At 41.6% G+C, this 17195-nt stretch overlaps 1 protein-coding gene across 11 annotated transcripts in view; it reads right to left on the bottom strand.

Annotated features, from left to right (window-relative positions):
- The window catches only part of SULF1 (sulfatase 1), a 183328-nt gene that overhangs the window by 26907 nt on the left and 139226 nt on the right, over positions 1 to 17195 (bottom strand). For all 11 annotated transcript variants that reach the window (XM_061123444.1, XM_061123443.1, XM_061123447.1 and 8 more), the window contains 4 exons: positions 16762 to 16937; positions 14988 to 15116; positions 14664 to 14720; positions 13767 to 13896 (listed from right to left, as the gene is read on the bottom strand). In XM_061123444.1, the coding sequence (XP_060979427.1) occupies positions 13767 to 13896; positions 14664 to 14720; positions 14988 to 15116; positions 16762 to 16937 (492 nt within the window). The remainder of the gene's footprint in view (positions 1 to 13766; positions 13897 to 14663; positions 14721 to 14987; positions 15117 to 16761; positions 16938 to 17195) is intronic.

The following is a 17195-nucleotide window of genomic DNA, read 5'->3' as shown; positions in this document are numbered from 1 at the left end:
TCTAAACACTATTCTCCATAGTGGCTGTACCAGTTTGCATTCCACCAACAGTGTAAGATGGTTCCCTTGGCACTGGGTTTTCTAGTTTGAGCTTTCTATTAAGACAGCTACAGAGGTGGGACCTCCCTGGTGGTCTAGGGGTTAAGACTCTGTGCTTCCAATGCAGGGGACATGGGTTTGATATCCAGTGGGGGAACTAAGATTCTGCAAGCTGCACAGAGAGGCCAAATATATATATATATATAGCTACAGAAATTTCTGGCTTAACTCTGGATGAATATGACACAGCATCACGTCTCAGTGCCCCCCGCCCCCATTTTATGGGTATCAAACCTGGCTGAAATAATAGCACTTTGCCTGGGGGTTATTTCATGGGATCCTCTATAACTGACTTAAACATCTGATAATCTTCCTCTTTATTTTCCCTTTTCTCTCCCTAAAACATTAATCTGGCAAATGGGAAGAATAATGACATTCATTTTAAGTTGATCATGGTTGTTAAACATGGAACAATATAGAGTTATCAAACTTTTGTGTTTTTTTCCCCATATCCATATATGAGTATCACCTGTGTACAATTTTTTATTGATACTTTTTTTCTTCAAGTGAAGAGTTAGTTGCTCAGTCACATCTGACTCTTTGCTACCCTATGGACCGTAGCCCACCAGGCTCCTCTGTCTATGGAATTCTCTAAGCAAGAACACTGGAGTGGGTAGCCATTCCCTTCTCCAGGGGAATCTTCCCGGCCCAGGGATTCAACCTGGGTCTAAAGAGTCAGACGTGACTAAAGCGACTGCGCATGCACTCCTGTACTGCAGGCGGCTTCTTCACCATCTGAGCCACCAAGGAAGCCCCTTTTCTGTAAATGGGTATATTTCTAAACTGTGGCCAAAGCCATAATACTTGTAAAATTATGTGTTTGTTGCACCAGTTTTATATTTTCAAATATACATGAAAATAAATGAAAAGTGATTAGATAAAAGATGTTTTTTCAGGCCTTCTGTGAAATGATCTCACATATCCCCTTGCTATACCTGTATCTTTGAGGACTATTTTGATGCAAGGTAAAGTTTGGCACTGACACTAGTGTACAAAACGGTGTGCAACCCTTCACAATGGACCATGATGCTGAGCCACAGTTTACTTTCTCTTAACGGAAGTCTCATGCTTTCCCAGATGGCACTAGCAATAAAGAATTCGCCAGTCAATGCAGGAGACAGAAGAAATGCAGGTTCGATCCCTGGGTCAGGAAGATCCCCCTGGAGAAGGGAATGGCAACCCACTCCAGTATTCTCACCTGTAAAATCCCATGGACAGTGGAGCCTGGCGGGCTACAGTCCAGACGGTCGAAAAGAGTCAGACACAGCGAAGCGACAGAGCACATACATGCCTTCAGCTGTTGAATTATCATAGCAGCCTTTGTGCTTCTACCTGTGCGTGCTAAATCCTTCAGTTGTGTTTGACTGTAGCCCACCAAGCTCCTCTGTCCATGGGATTCTCCAGGCAAGAACAGTAGAGTGAGTTGCCATGTCCTCCTCCAGGGGATCTTCCCAACCCAGGCGTGGAACCCGAGTTTTTTGTCTCCCGCATTGGCAGGCAAGTTCTTTATCACTAGTGCTACCTGGGAAGCCCTATCATAGAGCTCCCAAATCCCTGTGATCTAGAACGTGTTCTGTAATTTCACTTTAGCCCCTATACACTCTGTGCTGTTGAATTAAACTATTTTAAGACACACCAGCTAACAACCTTCTTTAGTGGTTTGGCCAGAATGTTTTGAATGTAAATCTCTGTCCAGAGAAGCAGGAGCTCAAGAGACAAGGCAAGTAACTACCTATTTACAAAACCAAGAAAAGGCAAGAAGTCAAGAATAATCTAGGACTAACTAAATTAGAGATGATTTAACTCGAATCAAACAAAAAAACCCAAATATGAATTCAAATTGATAAGGCACATGGGAGTTATGAATATATCTGATCAGTGGCTCTCATCTTGGCTGGACACTGGGATTTTTCCAAAGCTTCCCTGGTGATTGTAATGTGAAGCTGGGTTAAGGACCACTGCTTTAGATTCACAACTGGTTACTGGACCTCTTTGCAGTGGGATCCCACAGGAGGGCAGAAGGTATACTTTTAGGTCTAAGGAGCTCGGATGGATGGCCTTTGAGAGGGATGTGCATATTTTTGAGTGTGAACATAAAAAGAAATTTGTGTGTAGAAATGTACTGATGTGACCTGGTTAGAAAATGGCTCCAGTTTTATAGATGGACACTCCCGGCTCATCTACAATGGCAGAACTATGTGCTTTATGAGTAACCAGTTCTCCTCACTCTCTCCTAACCCTAAGCTTTTGTTGTTGTTCAGTCACTAAGTCATGTCTGACTCATTGCGACCCCATGGGCTGTAGCCCGCCAGGCTCCTCTGTCCATGGGATTTCCCAGGCAAGAAGACTGGAGTGGGTTGCCATTTCCTTCTCCAGGGGATCTTCCCACTCCAGGGATTGAACGCAAGTCTTCTGCATTGGCAGGTGGATTCTTTACCACTGAGTCACCAGGGAAGCCAACCCTAACCCTTACCCTAACCCTAACCAGAACCGTTAGTTGATAAACGACAATCTTCACACATTCTTAGCTGAAAACCGCATGGAGCTGATGCTATGCAGTTTTTTTTTTTTTTTTTAACATGGAGATCGGTGCTTTCTAGGCGTGGGTTTGCTGCACTGCACTCCTAGATATGTCCAATTGGCTTGAGGAGGTGCCAGGAAACTCTCAGAAGAGTTCTCTGAGGGCTGCTCTGGTGGTCTAGAGGTTAAGAATCCCCCTGCCAATGCCCTGGTGTGGGAAGATTCCACATGCCCAGGAGCAACTAAGCCTTTCAACCGCAATTACTGAGCCCATGTTCCTGGGGCCTGGGCTCCACAGCAAGCGAAGCCACCATAACGAGAAGCCTGTGCACCACAATGAAGAGCAGCCCCCGCGCTCTTCAACTGGAGAAAGCCCATACGCAGCAACAAAGCCCTAGTGCAGTCAAAAATAAAAAAATAAAATTCTTGCTCATGAAAACTGTCTACGATAAATAATATTTCATAGCTCTAAAATGTTTGGGAATCAGTGGTGCTTGAGTATTTATATCATGTATCTGTCTTAAATCCAAGTGGTTTAACACACATCCACCCACCTGAAATGCTACCTCATGCATTCAAAAACCAAGTGTTGATTACTTAATGTTTGTAGTAGCAAAAGAAGACATCAGTGGATTCAACTCACAGCCAAGCAGAAACTTAATTTAAGAAATGCTCTATTTTTTATCAGACAGAAAAATGTGGCTCTCTTTATTCTTGAAAAAATGATGGCTTTATGTCTTTCTGTGTTCCAATTTATATCAACTTCAGTGCAAACACTAATTTGTAAAACACACAACTGTACTGAAAACCTTCCTTAGTTTTATAACCACAATGCATTAAAAAATTTTCTTTTTTTGCCCTGGAAAAGCTGAGGGGACAAGTAGATTCCTGTAGAACGCAAAAATACAGGTAGAACTTTTAGTGACTTATCCTATTTGGATTACAACCTGCATTTTGCCATTATCCAAATTCCTTGTTGATTTCTTATGGGACAAAAATGAAAAAAAAGTGTGTTTCTTTCCTGAAGAGTTGAATTTAACCCCATCTAAGGTCTGGCATGGTCGTTGGCACAGATGACATATCATACAAAATCAAACATACATACATACATGCATGCACATATATACACATATGCATACACATATACCCCAAAACACTACATATATATACATTCTTGCATAATACAGGAGTCACTGACAAAAATGCCAATTATTTCCTGTACCATGGACTCTCTGAACAAGTCATAGACCCTATTAGATAGAGTAATTAGCTAAAGGCTTTGAAAATCTCCTTAGTGGCAAGCATACTAGGAATTTTAATGAAATGTAATTACCACACATGGGCCACAGTCATTTTAGTGTTCTATATCATGACAGCTTTTATGGCTGAGCAATAAAACCTGGAAATAGCAGCAACTCAAATGGTCATCTTACTTGGAGAGTTTATGGACAGAGGTGAAGAAGAGAATTTTTAAAGGAATAGCTCTGAAACCTGCTGCAGGTCATTTACATGCTCCCAGTAATGAGATGGTTTTCCATTGCAGAACAGTTGTTGGAATCAGATTACAGCCTGAGGCTGTAAGGCTAATGGGACCCGAAGTAAGAGCCCCTCCCGAAATACAGATGTCACACTGCCTTGCTTTTATCTACGCTCTTGGACTTTTTCGGCAAATCAGTTAATGGCCAAATCCAGTTTTCTGCATCTTCTCCAATCACTTACTCCTGCAAATTCCTTTCCTGCTTTCTGGGACAACATCAATTCAACCCTCCTCCTCCCTCTCTGACGTCTTAGTCTGTGTTGATAATTTAGCACATTCATTTCACAAATAGTTCTGCACATCTACTATGTGCAAGGTGCTCGATAAAACTATTTCAATAATTCCAAAGTTATTATTATTTTATGTGAACCTTTCCAACTATGCTGAAACTTGGGATGAAGGGCAAGGACTAAGTCTCATGCATGAATCATTCCCTGAGTTTAACTCAGCATTGAATCACTTTGTTTAGTAATTGTGTTTAAGTGTTTTGGATGGATTATATTGGGTTGACCAAACATCTTATGGGAAAAAAGGAATTAACTTTTTGCTGAGCCAATATATAACAGAAGAAAAGTCATACCTGAGGAAGAAGAGAAGGTTGGCTCTTTTAGTTCAAGGAGCCATGTATGCAGCTGTTTGGGTGGAATCCAGTCTAAGGCGAGATGTCACACTATCATCACCTATTAAACTCTTACTTGATACCAGTACTGGTCTAGGGTGTTTTATATAAAAATTTATTCATTTAATTTCTACAATAACCTAAAGTGCTATACTGTGCTTAGTCTCATCCAACTTTTTGTGACCCCATGGACTATATAGCCCACCAGGCTCCTCTGTCCATGGGGAGTCTCCAGGCTAGAATACTGGAGTGGTTTGCCATACCAGGGGGTCTTCCAGGGGATCTTCCAGACTCAGGGATCAAACCCAGGTCTTCCACATTGCAGGTGAATTCTTTATCCTCTGAGTCACCAGGGAAGCCCAAGAATACTGGAGTGGGTAGCCTATTCCTTCTCCAGGGGAACTTCCCAACCCAGGAATTGAACCAGGGTCTCCTGCATTGCAAGCAGATTTGTTACCAGCTGAGCTACTTGGGAAGCCCAACCTAAAGTACTACCATAATTCATTTATTAGAGTAGAACTTTGTAGCACTGAATATCACCTATCTTCTGCCCGGGACCTGGGAATGGCATTTCATACTCATATTGATGTGGCTTAGTGGAAAAATCTGGACTTTCAAGCTAGAAAAGCCTGATTTGAATATATTAAATTTATCACATTACTATAGGATGGACAGCAAGTCAGTTACACCATCTCAATTTTTATAGGGTCATGAGCAGTAGAGGTAACACAGGAAGAACTCAGCACATGGCAGGTATTCAACAAAGGTAGCTGCTATTATTATTATTATTATTTTTGCGTGCACACACACACATACACACACAATTTATTATTTACAGAAATTTGCCTAATGAAAGCTTCATGAGAGGTAGCCATTTTTAATGGGGATAAGTATTGGGTTAGGGATCTGAGGACCTCAATTTTAATTTTTTTTTTTTTGCTGCTAACTCTATGGCCTTGAGCAAACTGCAGCATCTCTTTGTTCTTCCAGATTCCACATCTGGTAAAAGAACACTTATTCCTCCTGGCTTCAAGGATCTGTTGTGAGAATAAATTGTTGACCATTTTCAGAGTTCTGAAGAAAAGATGCACTACAGGAATCTGAAGCAGAACTATTATAACTGACATTTAACAATGCCTACCCAGTCCTTGGGCAAGTCACTGTTCCCTGGTTGTAAGCTGTCTTAAATATAGTAATTAGTATTTAGTGGGAAGGTTGCAAACTTCAAATCACACAGATCTTGTTTTGAACACAGACTTGTCACCCTTCTAACTGCAACTTTGGTCAAGTAACTTTCCCAACTGAACCTCATATTTACAATGGGCATAATATCTATTTTTAGAAGAGTTTTCAGGTGAAAAAATGTCCCATGTAAAATGCTTAGGACAGTGACTTCCCTGGCAGCTCAGTGGCTAAGTCTTGCACTTCCAATGCAAGAGGTGTGAGTTCAATCCCTGGTGGGAGAACTATTAATAAGATGCCATACGCCATGAGTTGTGACCAAAAAAAATGTTTAGCATAGTATTAGATGATGATAGAACTCTGGTTACTTCCCTTTCCTGAAGTAACCGCTTGAGGATCATTATAGTTTCTATGTTTTGAATTGTATGTATTTCTCAGATTGATTAAGAATGCCCTATAAACTTATTCAGTAAGTGTTGTCTTCCTAAGTATTTAGTAAGACACTTGGTCACGTCTGACTCTTTGCAATGCCATGGACTGTAGCCTCTGTCCATGGAATTCTCCAGGCAAGAGTACTGGGGTGGATTGCCATTCCTTTCTCTAGGGGATCTTCCTGATCCAGGAAATGAACCTGGGTCTCCCGAATTGCAAGCAGATTCTTTACCATCTGAGCCACCAGGGATGAGTATAAATAATCTTATTTATACCACTTATACCCATTTTCATGAGTAAGAAAAAAAATTGGTGACAACTTTTTCGAAGGTACACTGCAATGAAAGCTTAATTTTATACACATATATGCACATGCATTCGTCCTCTGTTATTATACTTCTTATTACATGGATTTGGCTCTAATGCAGGTCAGATTATATTCTCTGAGATGTAACAACAATATAGTAATTTTCTAATAACCTGGTTATCTGTTAGCCCAGTGCCAACATCATGGGAAGCAGTTACCTGCATGAGGACATGTGTTTAGAATTTTCACCTGGGGTTGTTGTTGTTCACTTGCTAAGTTGTGTCTGACTCTTTGTGATCCCATGAACTGCAGGACACCAGGCTTCCCTGTTCTTCACTATCTTCTTGAGTTTGCTCAAACTCATGTAGGGTGATGGTAGGCAAATGGGTAAAGGTGATCAAAATATACAAATTTATAGTTATAAAATAACTCCCTGAGGGTGTAATGTATAGCATGGTAACTACAGTTAATAACAGCCTGGTACATTTTTGAAAGTTGCTAAGAGAGTACATTTAACAAGTTCTCAGTACAAGAAAAACAAATTTTAACTGTGGGGTGATGGATGGTAACTAGACTAATTGTGGTGATCACTTTACAATATATACAAATATTGAATCATTAAATTGTACACCTGATACTAATACAATGTTATATATCAATTATACTTCAGTTAAAAAAAGAATTTTCATCTCAACACTGAGGAATATAGCCATATAAACATCCTTGTTCAAATTGCTACTAGCTCAAGTTATTTTCAGACTTTCTCACTAACATGAAATAGAGTTATTTGTGCTGAAGATATTTTATCTCCTGCTTTCTCTGAGATGGGATGAAACAGGATGGGGCAGGGGTTGGAGGGGGGAGGGAAAACCAAAAGAAAGAGAAAATGTTTTCTCCTTTAGATTTTAATGTGAATAACCATTTGTAAAAGTCAGTGTTGGAATGTTGGAAGAAGTATAGTTCTTGCAAATGAGGGAAAATAAAATTGGTGAACCGACCTTGGTTAACAACCAAGAGCTAGTATTTGTTGGGTGCTTGCTATGTGCTGGGGACTCCTGCGGATACATTTAACTCCTACAGTCTTTTACAGCAGCCCCTGGAGGCAGGTACTATTATTATGCCCATGTCACAGATGAAGAAACAGAGGCAGAGTTAGGTTAAGTAACGTGCATGCAGTCAGATACTAAGCAAACAGCTTGGATGCAATCCTGGTTGGTGAGGACAGGGATACAAAAGAGGAGTGGTTTGGGGCAGAGTGTGAGGCTGCCGATAGGTTGAGGGAATGACACTTGGGAAGGCAGAGGTGACAACTAGCATGCAGGAGAGAATGTTACGCTTGAGACATGCAAACACTATTATGCATGAAATAGATAACTAAGGAGAATCTGAAAAGACCCTGATGCTGGAAAAGATTGAAGGCAGGAGGAGAAGGGAACAGAGGATGAGATGCTTGGATGGCATCACTGACTCAGTGGACATGAGTTTGAGCAAGCTCCGGGAGATGGTGAAGGACAGGGAAGCCTGGAGTGCTGCAGTCCATGGAGTCACAAAGAGTTGGACACGACTCAGCAACTGAACAACAACATAGCTGATTCACTTTGCTGTACAGCAGAGACTAACATAACATTGTAAAGCAACTATATTCCAATAAAAATTAGTAAGAAAAAAAAGAGAAACAGAGAGACAGAGGGAAGAGGTGAACCTGACCAGGGTGGGCACAGTGGGAAATGAGAGAGTATGAATTAAATAAGCTGGGACCACATTATGCAATTGATGGAAAAAGCGTCTGTCCTCAACGTTTGTTTCTGAGTTGTTTGGAGCATTACTAAAGAGGGTTTAACGTTTAACCCTGCGATTTGTGTTCTGAAAAATGCAAAGAAGCCAAGCTCCTAGGGAGATGCCCAGCCATTCAGCCTCATCCTTCAGTGCAGGCTGAAGTGAGGAGGAGACTAACCTTCTTTACTGAGGCTAGTTGAGACTCTCCCTGGTGAGACAAGAGTTGAGCCAGAGGATGGCATCTGGAGGCTCCATATTTCTGGCCAATTCCTCTGGAGCCCAGAGAGCCAGGGCAAGGGGAGGTGGGGAGGGGATGGCCACAAGCCATGCTGTGATCTTCACCAGGGCTCAGCGGGTTTCTGGAAACAGGCGGTCCATTTCTGGCACACTAACAATTCTAGCCACACCTTCCTGGCAAATGCCTTTTTATTCCTGCTCTGCAGCTGGTCACAAAGGGTCAGAGGGACCTCTGCTCAGAGGGATAATTTTTGGATGACAGCATAAATCCTGGCGCTAAACCAGTTTACACTCAACAGGCTACATTTTAATTTTCTTTGCCTGATGCTGAGGTCTTTTCAGAATTTTAACAGATCTTTGATTTTGTATTGATACAACAGTAGAAAGGCAAACTAAATTACAAAGATGCTGGAATTCAGTGACTTAACAAAAGGACATGCCATTTGCTCTATAAAAAGAAAACAAGTTGCTTTTTTCCTCTTAAAGAACAGAGAATATATGTATAAAATGTACTTCAAAATGGAATGCCCAGGGAATTTTTCCTTTATGTAACTCCTATTTAAGAAATCAATATCTATACTTAGAAGGGGAACAAAAAATGACCACCCTCCCCCAGCATGAATAGTTTTTAATCTTGGCTGGTCAAAGGAATCACCCAGGAGTTTGAAAAAACAAAACAAAACAAAACACTGCCACCTGGGCCCCACCCTCAGGGATTCTGATTTAATGTGTCTGGGTTGAGATTCAAACATGGGCATTTCCAAAGCTGCTTAAGTGATTCTAATCTGAGGTCATGCCTGAGAGTTGCTACCCTAGATGCTGTGAGGGATTCATGGAGGCAAATGCCATTGACAATTTCAAGCAGAAAATCTACTGTCTTACATTTTTGCAGAGGGAGGAAGCTCTGGGGAAGAAAAGATTTGAACATGAAGTGAAGAGATGCAGGTTTTGACATGGGGTTGGTGGCTTAAGTTTTCTGGATCTAAATTTCCTTATTAGGAAAAGGATGCCACTTGATCAGAAGATTTCTAAGCCTCCTTCCGACTTCGACATTCTCAGATTCCAGGTCTGAGAATGGTTTGTAATGCTGTTAAAAAACACACATGCTTTGACCATCCCTGCAGACAAGTTCATCTGATTGGTCTGAGGCAAGGCTGGACATCAGTATTTGCAAAAGCTCCTCAAGTGATACTGATGTGCAGAAAAACTGAGCATCACTGATCTATGTTCTCCATTGAACCAACTTCAGACAAAGTTGAGTTTGTACATGATTGTGTGCGTGCATGCATGTGTGCGTGTGTGTGTGTGTGTGTGTGTGTGTGTGTGTGTGTGTGTGTGTGTATAGTGTGTACATAAATATGCTTGGGGGTGTCACACCAGCTGATGGAGTGATGGGAATTCACACTCAGCCTTGTATTAATTCAGAAACATGGAAGTAATGTGAACACATATGTCCATGCTGTCTTAATTAGTCCCTGCTGGTTGTTTAGTTCACATGATGGAGAAATGATGCCAGATGTCTGGGATTCTGGCCCATTTTCATTCCCTATTGGCTTCATAGGAATGAAAACAACAGGTAAGATGGCCTGCAACAATAAAAACGCCCGGCATCCAACACTCACACACTACTTTAACGCTCACCTAGAACTTTACATACATGATGGCACTTTATCCTCCCAAGACACAGATCAATTTTCTTTCCAGAGACAGAACATCCAAGACACAGGAGAAACCGTCTTCTGAAAGAACATACAACTGAAAGGTGGTGGATGCCAATATTCTAGCCCAAACTTCTGAACTTCACATTGCTCTTTCCTTTATTTACTCCACTTCCTGAATCCACATTGACTGTACCAAACCATTCATAGGAGGCCAGACATGGGGTCTGTTGGAGGAGTGGGGGGAAAGCACTATCTTTTTGGGGATTAGGAGTGAAGAGAATCAGGCTAATGGTGCTGATTTTTCCTCTACACTCCATGGAGAGTCAAACCAAGGGTGTTCTCTTTGAAGGAAGGCAGCTAACCTTGGTGAGAGGAAGAAAAGCAGGGCGCAGGCCAGGTGTAAAACCCATGTCAAGGAAAGAGAACCCAAGCAAGTCAGTTCAAGACTTGGCTGTCATCTTGATCTTGAACAGTCTCATTATTCTGGACTTTTTCTTCCCTTCTAAAAGTCAATGATATAGTAAATAAAAAGATAATCTTCAGGGACTTCTCTGCTGGTTCACTGGTTAAGAACCCACCTTCCAATGCAGGGGACATGGGTTTGATCCCTGGTCAGGGAGCTAAGATCCTACAACCTCAGAGTGACAACGCCTGCATGCCACAACTACTAAACCCTTGCACCACAACTACAGAGTCTATAGCCACAGTGAAAGATCCTGCATGGTGCAATGGAGATCTCATATGACGAAACTAAGAGCCAAAGCAGCCACGCAAATAAATAAAAGATAAGTTTATTTAAATTGTTATCATAAATAAATGAAATAAATGATAATAAATGAAAATTTATCATTTTTTTTAAAAAAGGTAATCTTCAAAGTAGAGCCAAAAAGAAAGAGCAAAAAACCGACATACAAAGATTCTATAGAATATAACCAAGTTATGTCAGGTTGGACTTATTGGTTTAATAACTGCCTTGAAGAGGCTCAAAATTTTCTCAAAGTTCTCGGCTTCTAAAGGCATGGTTTGCCACCACCTATAGAAAGAAATCACCATTGTGCTGAGTCTAATTCTTTGCCCATTAATTCAGGCACTTCTCAAAGAGATCACCGCTGATGTTCTCATATACTTATGTGAAAGTGGAAGTATTAGTGACTCAGTTGTGTCCAACTCTTTGAGAGCCCATGGAACCTGCCAGGCTCCTCTGTCCATGGGATTCTCCAGGCAAGAATACTGGAGAGGATTGCCATTCCCTTCTCCAGGGGATCTTCTCGACTCAGGTATTGAACCCAGGTCTCCTGCAGTGCAGGCAGATTCTTTACCATTGGAGCTATGTGACAGAAACCAAATTCAGACTGATTAACAAAATAAAGCAACAGAGGAAAATTGCAGGGAGCCACACATGAAAGCACTTCATGGGGGCAAAACACCTTCAGAAAACTATAAAAAAAAAGCAAAGTGAAGTTTTTAACATAGTTGGCATTCAGCATGTGAGCAAAGAGCCGGTGTCAGTAATCTAGTTTATGCTGTGTTTGCCCTTGAGGACATAAATTAAAATTTCAGCATAAGCCATATAGAGAGGTTTGCAAAAGCGTATACTGAGAGGTAGGCCATGTACCTTATCTTCAAAGGGTTATAAGTCTCTCCACTTAGCTGAAATAGCAACAAGATCACTAATGTGCATGAGATATATTTAACACTGAACATTTCCAACTCCTGAACAGAAGTAAAATTAGTCTATTGAGGCTGCCTCATAAAAATTGTTTTAGAGCTACAAAACAATTCTGAGGTTTTAGTCATAATACTACTTGGAGCTTCCACAAGAAGGATTTGGAGACTTCAAATTAAAATATAATGAATAGGTCTAAGCTTCTCCACTAAACACTTGAAAATTAAGGCTTACCAGAGTGCTATGAAGGCTTGGTTTTATCCCTTAATTCAATAGCCCTCCCTCCTCACCTTTTTCCACTTCAAAGGGATTCCTGTGTATGAAAAGGCACAAGGAAATACAGAGCGGATGAGGGTCAAGTAGTTTATTATGAACATCTATTCAATATGGTTAGATGCCATATAAAAAGCGTATAAGAAACAAGGCCATTTTAATAATAACTGGGCGACCCATTTTATGCGCCTGATACCTTGAACGGGTGTTGGCTAGTTGTGTGACTATCCAGAGGTCAGATTGAAAAAAAAAAGAAAGAAAAGACAGAATTGAATCTCTCTTCTTCTTGTTAAAAATTTACCTTGGAAGGCACAAAGTGGCCTGAGTTTTGGAATCAGACAATTTATGGATTCACAGATTGTAAAATGAAAATGACTATACCTCTCTCGACAGAGGTGAGGATTAACTTGAACTAATGTGTATAAAACACCACATACAGTGCCTTACAGATTGGGAGTTTGGGATTGACATGCACACACTGCTATATATAAAATGTCTTTCCATAAAAAATAAAGGATGTGTTAGGCTCAGAATATTAAAAAAAAAAAAAAGACAAAAGCTCAATAAATGTTATTTTTTCCCTCTCCTCCAATTCTGGTCTAAGTTGTAATGACCTAGGCAGAAATTTAGTCCCTCTTATCACGATATAGTGTATTTCTCCCAGCTAGCATAGATTTCAAGCAAGAGTGCTTAAATTAGTTTGTGTTCCTATGTTCTCCGTTTCCTTAAAAACAGGTATGTGTTAATTCACCACATGGTAATTCTTCAGTTTTTATTGGCAACAGTTGGTGTTCTGGGTAGCCCTGAGCTCTCTACTTAATATTCTATAAATGAAGAGGATTGATTCTAATGAAATATTTGATGTCAGTAACTTTGTGAGCACGGGTAGAAACAATAAACAAACAGAATATGGTTTCCCTCTTCATTCCTCAACCCTGGTCACAGACTCTGTCCTCCTCTCTGGGTTAGATGACATCTGATCTTACTCCAGGGTGGGGAAACCCAATCACGGCTCTTGGGGTGGTTTGCTGTCCACAGGCTCAGTATCTGCCCCAGATCTTGATTAAGCTATCTCTCAACATTTCCTGATAACCATTTAAGAGGGGTGGGCGTTTCTCCTTAAATGCAAACTGTCTCTGAACTTTCTAACACAGGACTATCCATTTCCTAAGTCTGATATCTTGAACTGCTGTTGGCTAACTAGGTGGATATCTAGAAATTTCTCTAGAAGCACCATCTTTTTTTTAAATGGAGAAAGCCCAAGCAGTGATGAGGAGACCCAGCTGGGCCCAGACAGACATTGCTCAGTCAGTGGAAAGGGGTTGCAGTGAGCACTCCATGACTGCTATGAAAAGCTTACTTAAACATAAACGTACATTATCTGACATGTTGCAAGTCTTTTGCATTAGAAATGGAGAAGCAAAGGAGTGGTGGTGTAGAAACGCTGAGTCGCTCACCTGCCCGGGCTGTTCACAGGCTGTCTGGTACCTGGCCTGCTGGCACAGTTCTTTGACCCTCTCATATTTAGGCAAGTGATTGGACTGTTGGATATTCTTGTTTGATTCCTCCTTCTTACGTAGAAATTTCCTTTGACAGAAAGAGAAAAGCTTGTGTGAGAAGTGATCTGAAATGACTTTCACAGTGACCTGCCTGTTTTTTTTTTTCCCTGTCACATGACTCCACACTCTCCAAAAAGCAATAAATAGTTATCAAGTCTCTACCCACAGGAACCCAACATTTCATGAGACCTTTGGGAAAATTACAAGCTGGGAATTATGAAGATGAGAGATCAGGGAAGGAAGAATCACTTCCTTCAAAATCTTCATTTCAAAACTTTGGACATAAACATTTAGCTTTATAGGCTCAAAGTTCATTTTTGTTAAAAAGCAATGATAGTAATGTTTTTCTCTTGCCTAGGGTAAGTATGGAGAAAAACAAAGACAATGGACATTACAAACAGAAAGGAGAAACCCAGAAATGACTCTGGAACAGTTATTAATACAATCTCATCTATTTGTCAATTCAAAACTAGGAAAGGCACATAAGGGAAAGGAGTGGAAGGACATCAGGCAGAACTTGGGAGGGATAATTGAGAAAGTCAATTAATCGGTCCAGTTAGGAACTGAGGTGGAGATAAGCCATGGGAATCCACAGCCTCATAAAGACTGTGGTCCCATCTTTGCAATTCTGACTCAGCTATCATTACTCTGCTGGCCAGAGGAGGATGAGTCTTATGACTAGGTTTACGAAATCCACACACTTAGTAAACCAAAATAAGGGGGAAAAACATTCCCAGCAAGGAGAGCTGCCCACAAAGACTCGTTCCCAGAAGCACCCCAGGAACCAATAATTACCCTCTTTCCACAAGGAATGTATCACGCCAAATTTTGACCTTCTTGTTTGTTCGAAACCTGGAAGCAAAGTAATAATATTTACTGTTGGCATTGGGACACTTTTCCAAACGGATCTGTGCTAACAGTTTATTTAAAGCAACACCCCTCGCTACCCGCAGACCGGGACAGCATCTCCAACACGCCATTCACAAACAGCTGAGGAGGTGATCAGCTCAAGGTGATCCCTGGGGGTGAAGGGTATTTTGCCTCCACTTCTGCTGGCTGCTGGCTGGCTCTGGGAGCTGGTGTGCTTGGGGCTGGCTGAGGGGAAGGAAACTGACGCACCTGTTACCTGGCTTTTCCTGGTCCAGAAGTTTGAGTACAGACTTGCCGTCTATGTCAGGAGGCGTGTCGAGCCCCGCGATGTCCAAGATGGTAGGGGCCAGGTCAATGTTTAGAACGATCTGTGGGACTCTGTGAAGGGACAAGATGGTCACGCCTGGGACCCAGCACCAGTGGAGGGCCCCACCAGGGCTGTTTTTTCCCATCCCAGTACTCCCTGGTCTTCACTGCTTCTCAGCCTCTCATCTGGTTGCCTAGGAGTGGTCGTTGATTCTGGGAGGTGCCTGAGTGCTCAGCCACTGGGACCAAGAGAAAGACTGACTGTCACAGGGGTCAGGTTGGAGAGAGGCCTGTCCCCCTGAGCTCTGGCCACATCTTGGACAAATTGTGGCCTAATGTTTGGCTTTTGTAGGCTGTATATTTTCTTCTGAAACCTGAGAGTCTATCCCTCCTCTGTTGAATTAGGGCTTTGAAATCAATCATCTTCAAAAGGCCACAAGGTTTTTATACTTGAATTCAATGCATGCTGCCTAGCCTTTCAAACATAAAGCCTCCCAACTCTAGATCCAACGCTTCCCCAGGAGTTTCCAGTGACCTGGAGAGAGACAACGCATGTGAGCATGTGTCCCCTCTGCATGTGTCACCCAGTCGTGTCCAGCTCTTTGTGACCCCGTGGCCTGTAGCTCCCCAGGCTCCTCTGTCCATGGGATTTTTTTCAGGCAAGAATACTGGAGTGGGTTGCCATTCCCTCTTCCAGGGGATCTTCCCGAACCACGGATCGAACCCGAATTTCCTGTGTCTCCTGCATTGCAGGTGGATTCTTCGCCTGCTGAGCCATCCGGGAAGCTCGGAAAGACACAATAACATTACGCAAAAAGGCCCTTCTTATTGCCATCACTTCCTCCCCAGCAGGCACTGGAATGAGGCAGCAGATAAGCCACAGAGATGAGACTTGGATGATCTGGCATCTGGGCCCCACTGATGTCACATCCAGGACGGGGGGACTCAGAGAGGCATGCGCACCCAGTCTGTGCGGCTTCTTCATTGTGAAATCGGGGGTCCAGACTGGATGCTCTTGAAGGGTCATCCCAGGCTTTCAATTCTACTTGTGCTCTTTTCTTTCACTCTTTCCATAACTGTTTCATGTACAGGATCTCATTTTATACCACACATTCTGATGTGCTTGGCGGGGCATACAAAACCCATCTATGATGGGAATACTGACATGCAAAGGGATGCAGTGACTTAAGATGACAGAAATGGTATTCCAGTCCTTCAGGCCTCTTTTCTTAAAATTCATTTAAAGTTCATTGAAATACATTTTAATTAAATAAAATGTATCTAAAATTATTTAAAGTTCTTAAAATTTAATTTCCTTTAAAAATTCTTCAGTAATAATTTTTTAAAAAAACAACTAAGAGGATGGTACTGGTTATCGTTTTTAAAAAAAGATTCAAAGAAAGTAAGGATGATATACCTAAAATCACATTCTATGTCTGTGTTCACAGTCTCATGGATTCTGGTCGGTTTGAAAGAGTTAATCAATGATACAGTTATTTTTCCTTTCTCTTGAGACAGTAGACATTAGTTCATTTAGCATGTGGCAGGGCTGGGGGAGGGGTGGGGCAGGCGAGAGGTTTCGTCTTCTAAATAATGAACCTACACTCACCCTTTTTTGTTTGGACTAAAGGAAACCAGACCCTGAGATTGGTAATTGAATTATCTCAGACGTACATGAGTTATGACAGTTGAATGTTGGAAACAGAGATATACGTACATGGATCCTGGTTCTACACTTGGCCCACGAATAAAGAAAGGCACGCGGATATCAAAGTCATATGGCATGGATTTCCCCTTGACCAGTCCAAATTGCCCGATATGGTAACCGTGGTCAGCGGTATAGATGATGTAGGTGTTCTCCAGCTCACCCGTTTCCACAAGCATATTATATAGCTGAAACACAGCATAGACCTCAGTCAGAAACAACTGTGATGGCATAAGATGACAATAGTGCCACCATGATTCCCCTCAAATCTTTTTTCCATTATTTTTAGGAGGCAAGAGTTGCTTTAATAGGGCTGACAAACATGTATGTTTATATACATTTTTCAAGTAGCCTGCAATCCTGGAGGGAAAAAGTCCAGTAATACAGTTGATTCTTATATAATATATAACTTTTCTTAATCTGGCTTATTTTTGCCTATTTGAAAA

This window comes from Dama dama, chromosome 21 (assembly GCF_033118175.1).
Source record: "Dama dama isolate Ldn47 chromosome 21, ASM3311817v1, whole genome shotgun sequence".
In the NCBI taxonomy this organism is placed as follows: Eukaryota; Metazoa; Chordata; class Mammalia; order Artiodactyla; family Cervidae; genus Dama; species Dama dama.
Note: the sequence above shows the minus strand (reverse complement) of the source record. Positions and strands in the feature narration are given on the sequence as shown.